Source organism: Salvelinus alpinus, chromosome 23 (genome assembly GCF_045679555.1).
Source record: "Salvelinus alpinus chromosome 23, SLU_Salpinus.1, whole genome shotgun sequence".
Classification (NCBI taxonomy): domain Eukaryota; kingdom Metazoa; phylum Chordata; class Actinopteri; order Salmoniformes; family Salmonidae; genus Salvelinus; species Salvelinus alpinus.
In genome coordinates, this window is record NC_092108.1 from 5317103 (window position 1) to 5324602 (window position 7500).

The 7500-nt window shown below is 46.4% G+C and overlaps 1 protein-coding gene across 1 annotated transcript in view; it reads right to left on the minus strand.

The window, feature by feature from the left end:
- LOC139551373 (receptor-type tyrosine-protein phosphatase mu-like) overlaps positions 1 to 7500 on the minus strand; it is a 565336-nt gene that overhangs the window by 197717 nt on the left and 360119 nt on the right. Inside the window, exons 12-13 of the mRNA XM_071362858.1 lie at positions 5671 to 5707; positions 4267 to 4341 (exon numbers count right to left, since the gene is read on the minus strand). Of these exons, the coding sequence (XP_071218959.1) occupies positions 4267 to 4341; positions 5671 to 5707 (112 nt within the window). The remainder of the gene's footprint in view (positions 1 to 4266; positions 4342 to 5670; positions 5708 to 7500) is intronic.

Below are 7500 nucleotides of genomic sequence, written 5' to 3' on the forward strand. Positions count from 1 at the left end.
TACTGTTAGGTTGCTTCATCATATGACAGGTGTTTTACTGTTAGGATGTTCCACCATAGGACACTCTACCCAGCCCTTGTAGCTACACTAGGATTTGATCTAGCTCAGCAATAACACATTATTAAAATAATCAAAGGCTTGGTGATTAGTTGCTTATTTGAAACAGGTGTGTTAATTAGTGCTGGGCTAGAACAAAAATGTGGATCTGCTGGATGTCCCCCTGCAATATACTGAGCTAGACTATACTATCCTGTCAGACAGAGTAATTAGGACAGACAGAGAAGCTAGCCTGTTGGACCGAGAAGATAGCCTGTTGGACAGAGTAATTAGGACAGACAGAGAAGCTAGCCTGTTGGACAGAGTAATTAGGACAGACAGAGAAGCTAGCCTGTTGGACAGAGTAATTAGGACAGACAGAGAAGCTAGCCTGTTGGACAGAAAAGCTAGCCTGTTGGACGGAGTAATTAGGACAGACAGAAGCTAGCCTGTTGGACAGAGAAGCTAGCCTGTTGGACAGAGTAATTAGGACAGACAGAGAAGCTAGCCTGTCGGACAGAGTAATTGGGACAGACAGAAGCTAGCCTGTTGAACAGAGTAATTAGGACAGACAGAAGCTAGCCTGTCGGACAGAGTAACTAGGACAGACAGCGAAGCTAGCCTGTTGGACGGAGTAATTAGGACAGACAGAGAAGCTAGCCTGTTGGACGGAGTAATCGAGACAGACAGAGAAGCTAGCCTGTTGGACGGAGTAATTAGGACAGACAGAAGCTAGCCTGTTGGAAAGAGTAATTAGGACAGACAGAAGCTAGCCTGTCGGACAGAGTAACTAGGACAGACAGCGAAGCTAGCCTGTTGGACGGAGTAATTAGGACAGACAGAAAAGCTAGCCTGTTGGACGGAGTAATCGAGACAGACAGAAGCTAGCCTGTTGGACCGAGAAGCTAGCCTGTTGGACAGAGTAATTAGGACAGACAGAGAAGCTATCCTGTTGGACGGAGTAATTAGGACAGACAGAAGCTAGCCTGTTGGACAGAGTAATTAGGACAGACAGAGAAGCTAGCTTGTTGGACAGAGTAATTAGGACAGACAGAAGCTAGCCTGTTGGACAGAGTAATTAGGACAGACAGAAGCTAGCCTGTTGGACAGAGTAATTAGGACAGACAAAAGCTAGCCTGTTGAACAGAGTAATTAGGACATACAGAAGCTAGCCTGTCGGACATAGTAATTAGGACAGACAGAGAAGCTAGCCTGTCGGACAGAGTAACTAGGACAGACAGCGAAGCTAGCCTGTTGGACGGAGTAATCGAGACAGACAGAAGCTAGCCTGTTGGACGGAGTAATTAGGACAGACAGAGAAAATAGCCTGTTGGACGGAGTAATTAGGACAGACAGAAGCTAGCCTGTTGGACAGAGAAGCTAGCCTGTTGGACAGAGTAATTAGGACAGACAGAGAAGCTAGCCTGTTGGACGGAGTAATCGAGACAGACAGAAGCTAGCCTGTTGGACCGAGAAGCTAGCCTGTTGGACAGAGTAATTAGGACAGACAGAGAAGCTAGCTTGTTGGACAGAGTAATTAGGACAAACAGAAGCTAGCCTGTTGGACAGAGTAATTAGGACAGACAAAAGCTAGCCTGTTGGACAGAGTAATTAGGACATACAGAAGCTAGCCTGTTGAACAGAATAATTAGGACAGACAGAAGCTAGCCTGTTGAACAGAGTAATTAGGACAGACAGAAGCTAGCCTGTCGGACAGAGTAACTAGGACAGACATCGAAGCTAGCCTGTTGGACGGAGGAATTAGGACAGACAGAAGCTAGCCTGTTGGACAGAGTAACTAGGACAGACAGCGAAGCTAGCCTGTTGGACGGAGTAATTAGGACAGACAGAGAAGCTAGCCTGTTGGACAGAGAAGCTAGCCTGTTGGACGGAGTAATTAGGACAGACAGAAGCTAGCCTGTTGAACAGAGTAATTAGGACAGACAGAAGCTAGCCTGTCGGACAGAGTAACTAGGACAGACAGCGAAGCTAGCCTGTCGGACAGAGTAATTAGGACAGACAGAGAAGCTAGCCTGTTGGACGGAGTAATCGAGACAGACAGAAGCTAGCCTGTTGGACCGAGAAGCTAGCCTGTTGTACAGAGTAATTAGTACAGACAGAGAAGCTAGCCTGTTGGACGGAGTAATTAGGACAGACATAAGCTAGCCTGTTGGACAGAGAAGCTAGCCTGTTGGACAGAGTAATTAGGACAGACAGAAGCTAGCCTGTTGGACAGAGTAATTAGGACAGACAGAGAAGCTAGCTTGTTGGACAGAGTAATTAGGACAGACAGAAGCTAGCCTGTTGGACAGAGTAATTAGGACAGACAGAAGCTAGCCTGTTGGACAGAGTAATTAGGACAGACAAAAGCTAGCCTGTTGAACAGAGTAATTAGGACATACAGAAGCTAGCCTGTCGGACATAGTAATTAGGACAGACAGAGAGGCTAGCCTGTCGGACAGAGTAATTAGGACAGACAGAGAAGCTAGCCTGTTGGACGGAGTAATCGAGACAGACAGAAGCTAGCCTGTTGGACCGAGTAATTAGGACAGACAGAGAAGCTAGCCTGTTGGACGGAGTAATTAGGACAGACAGAAGCTAGCCTGTTGGACAGAGTAACTAGGACAGACAGAGAAGCTAGCCTGTTGGACAGAGTAATCGAGACAGACAGAAGCTAGCCTGTTGGACCGAGAAGCTAGCCTGTTGGACGGAGTAATTAGGACAGACAGAAGCTAGCCTGTTGGACAGAGTAACTAGGACAAACAGCGAAGCTAGCCTGTTGGACGGAGTAATTAGGACAGACAGAAGCTAGCCTGTTGGACAGAGAAGCTAGCCTGTTGGAAAGAGAAGCTAGCCTGTTGGACAGAGTAATTAGGACAGACAGAGAAGCTAGCTTGTTGGACAGAGTAATTAGGACAGACAGAAGCTAGCCTGTTGGACAGAGTAATTAGGACAGACAAAAGCTAGCCTGTTGAACAGAGTAATTAGGACATACAGAAGCTAGCCTGTCGGACATAGTAATTAGGACAGACAGAGAGGCTAGCCTGTCGGACAGAGTAACTAGGACAGACAGCGAAGCTAGCCTGTTGGACGGAGTAATTAGGACAGACAGAGAAGCTAGCCTGTTGGACGGAGTAATCGAGACAGACAGAAGCTAGCCTGTTGGACCGAGTAATTAGGACAGACAGAGAAGCTAGCCTGTTGGACGGAGTAATTAGGACAGACAGAAGCTAGCCTGTTGGACAGAGTAACTAGGACAGACAGAGAAGCTAGCCTGTTGGACAGAGTAATCGAGACAGACAGAAGCTAGCCTGTTGGACCGAGAAGCTAGCCTGTTGGACGGAGTAATTGAGACAGACAGAAGCTAGCCTGTTGGACCGAGAAGCTAGCCTGTTGGACGGAGTAATTAGGACAGACAGAAGCTAGCCTGTTGGACAGAGTAACTAGGACAAACAGCGAAGCTAGCCTGTTGGACGGGGTAATTAGGACAGACAGAAGCTAGCCTGTTGGACAGAGTAACTAGGACAGACAGCGAAGCTAGCCTGTTGAACAGAGTAATTAGGACAGACAGAAGCTAGCCTGTTGGACAGAGTAATCGAGACAGACAAAAGCTAGCCTGTTGGACCGAGAAGCTAGCCTGTTGGACGGAGTAATCGAGACAGACAGAAGCTAGCCTGTTGGACCGAGAAGCTAGACTGTTGGACAGAGTAATCGAGACAGACAGAAGCTAGCCTGTTGGACAGAGTAATCGAGACAGACAGAAGCTAGCCTGTTGGACCGAGAAGCTAGCCTGTTGGACGGAGTAATTAGGACAGACAGAAGCTAGCCTGTTGGACAGAGTAATCGAGACAGACAGAAGCTAGCCTGTTGGACAGAGTAATCGAGACAGACAGAAGCTAGCCTGTTGGACCGAGAAGCTAGCCTGTTGGACGGAGTAATTAGGACAGACAGAAGCTAGCCTGTTGGACAGAGTAATCGAGACAGACAGAAGCTAGCCTGTTGGACAGAGTAATCGAGACAGACAGAAGCTAGCCTGTTGGACAGAGTAATCGAGACAGACAGAAGCTAGCCTGTTGGACAGAGTAATCGAGACAGACAGAAGAAAGGCAAAGGGCTGGGCAGAGAGTCAACAAATTCATGTTATTAACAAAGCCCCTCCCATGCTGTCTCATACATGTAGGTGATGCAGGAAATGACTGCTCCAGAGATGGGTTGAGCAGAGAGTCTAACCTGTTAGTTGGTCGTCACCAGCCGCTGGCGCGATGCGGATGTACGGAGTAGTGAGCTGAGTCACCAGTATGGCAGCTGAGAGGAGGTACAGTGTCCATGCAGAGAGAGAGAGAGAGAGAGAGAGAGAGAAAGAGAGAGAGAGAGAGAGAGAGAGAGAGAGAGAGAGAAAGAGAGAGAGAGAGAGAGAGAGAGAGAGAGAGAGAGAGAGAGAGAGAGAGAGAGAGAGAGAGAGGGGAAGGAGTAGGTACAGTGTCCATGCAGAGAGAGAGAGAGAGAGAGAGAGAGAGAGAGAGATAGGAGAGAGAGAGAGAGATAGGAGAGAGAGAGCGGGATGGGAGAGAGAAAAGGGGGATAGAGAGAGGGAGAGAGAGAGAGAGAGAGAGATAGGCCACACTGAAACTCAAAAATAGCCAAAAATACAAACAAAATCTCAGTCACCAGGCAACGTTAACGCAGGCAAGAAAACCCAGTCATTGTTACAGAAGATGATCATGTTGTATCTGTGTGCTGAACCGTAATTCCTCTCGACTAACGTGTCACACGTGACTTTACAGAACCGGTTCAGTCCAGTTCACCTCATGCATGTTGTAGTTAGCTCTCTCGACCCCGTGAGGTTTAGCTGTTTGACCCTTTCAGAAGTCGACGTGCTGCCGTCGTCTGACCTTTTCTGATGACTAACAGGCTTTATTGATCGAACGAGGGGATGAGATTTACTATCTACTATCCACTCAATAGGAAATCTATTGCAGGGCTACACTGAGCTGTGGGTAGCCAATGTGTCTGTGTGTTTATGTGCGTGTGTGTGGTTGGATAAGTCTGTGTGTGATTGGATAAGTCTGCGTGTGTGCACGTGTGCATATGAACAACCCCCCCCCCCCCCCCCCACAGGCATTATCAATCCCTCTCCTGATCAATAGTGTTTAAGCTGCTTCACCTTAATGTCTGGACCAGCAAGACAAGCTGAATAACAACGTGTGTGTGTGTGTGTGTGTGTGTGTGTGTGTGTGTGTGTGTGTGTGTGTGTGTGTGTGTGTGTGTGTGTGTGTGTGTGTGTGTGTGTGTGTGTGTGTGTGTGTGAAAACACTTGTCTGGCCCTTGTGAGGGTGTGTGTGTGAAAACACTTGTCTGGCCCGCGTGAGGGTGTGTGTGTGAAAACACTTGTCTGGCCCGTGTGAGGGTGTGTGTGTGAAAACACTTGTCTGGCCCGTGTGAGGGTGTGCCATGCTGTTCCTCAACATTTTACTTCAAGGCTACCTACATAAAGACTGTTGTTCTAACTACTTCATGTCGTTAGCTCTCAAAAGGTGTGCAGGTCATGTTACAATACTAAACACGATGTCGTCGACGTCCTCAGCGAACCGCTTGGATTCAGGGACGTGAACACGTGACTTGGCGTGGTCCTACCTTTGGTGGCGACTCGGACACAGTCAATCTTGGTCTCCTGTGTGACAAGACAGAAAGATGATCAACATAACAGTTAGCTGTGTGTGTGTGTGTGTGTGTGTGTGTGTGTGTGTGTGTGTGTGTGTGTGTGTGTGTGTGTGTGTGTGCCCACGCAGAAACACACACATACCACACTGTCCCTGTGTGCGAACTCTTTAACATCGACCAATAGACAAACAGGAGAGAGGAGAGAGCGAGAAGGCCATGAACAGAACATGTAGTGTGTGTGTGTGTGTGTGTGTGTGTGTGTGTGTGTGTGTGTGTGTGTGTGTGTGTGTGTGTGTGTGTGTGTGTGTGTGTGTGTGTGTGTGTGTGTGTGTGTGTGTGTTGTATTCACAACCTTGTTGCAGTAGTCACATTCATTTAACAAAATATGTCATATTAACAATGAGACGATCCAATTAACCAATTCATTCATTCAATACCCCCCCCCCCCACCCACCTCAGTGTTTCCGTTGGACCTTGGTCCATATAAATGTCCATTATATTTTTATAATCGTGAGTCTACTAAACAATTCCACCATTAAAATGGGTCAGTCGGTACAGTGGTTTAGATTGAACATGACAGTTAACGGCTGGAGTGAATGTTAACTCTGACCTGTGTTATTAAAAACATCAGGACTTCCCTCGACAGTTAAGAGCAAAGAGAAGAAGAAGTCCAACTATTAAATACCCTCGTTTAATACTCCTAGTTATTCTTACACCTCTGGGGAGTGCTGCAACTTCCTGGTCCCTCAGAGGATCTTTATTTATTTTTAGGTGTTTATCTGTGACGACTAAAGAAGAGGTTCCTTAACGTTAACGTTCCCCAATAAGAAACAAACAACAAAACAATACAAAACAAACAATAAACAACAACAACAACAAAAACGTCGCTCAACAGAAGGGAACTAACAAATGAGCCACTGGAAACCAAAAGGAAACCGGTGAGGTTTTAAAACGGTTTCTGAAAGGGATTCATAGGCGGGGGGGGGGGGGGTCATTTAACAGACTCTCTTATCCAGATCCACTACAGTAGTGAGTCATTTAGCAGACTCTCTTATCCAGATCCATTACAGTAGTGAGTCATTTAGCAGACTCTCTTATCCAGATCCACTACAGTAGTGAGTCATTTAACAGACTCTCTTATCCAGATCCACTACAGTAGTGAGTCATTTAGCAGACTCTCTTATCCAGATCCATTACAGTAGTGAGTCATTTAACAGACTCTCTAATCCAGATCCATTTACAGTAGTGAGTCATTTAGCAGACTCTCTTATCCAGATCCACTACAGTAGTGAGTCATTTAGCAGACTCTCTTATCCAGAGTGACTTACAGTAGTGAGTCATTTAGCAGACTCTCTTATCCAGAGTGACTTACAGTAGTGAGTCATTTAACAGACTCTCTTATCCAGATCCACTAACAGTAGTGAGTCATTTAGCAGACTCTCTTATCTAGATCCACTACAGTAGTGAGTCATTTAGCTGACTCTCTAATCCAGATCCATTACAGTAGTGAGTCATTTAGCAGACTCTCTTAACCAGATCCACTACAGTAGTGAGTCATTTAACAGACTCTCTTATCCAGAGTCACTACAGTAGTGAGTCATTTAGCAGACTCTCTTAACCAGATCCACTACAGTAGTGAGTCATTTAGCAGACTCTCTTATCCAGATCCATTTACAGTAGTGAGTGATTTAACAGACTCTCTTATCCAGATCCACTTACAGTAGTGAGTCATTTAGCAGACTCTCTTATCCAGATCCACTACAGTAGTGAGTCATTTAGCAGACTCTCTTATCCAGATCCACT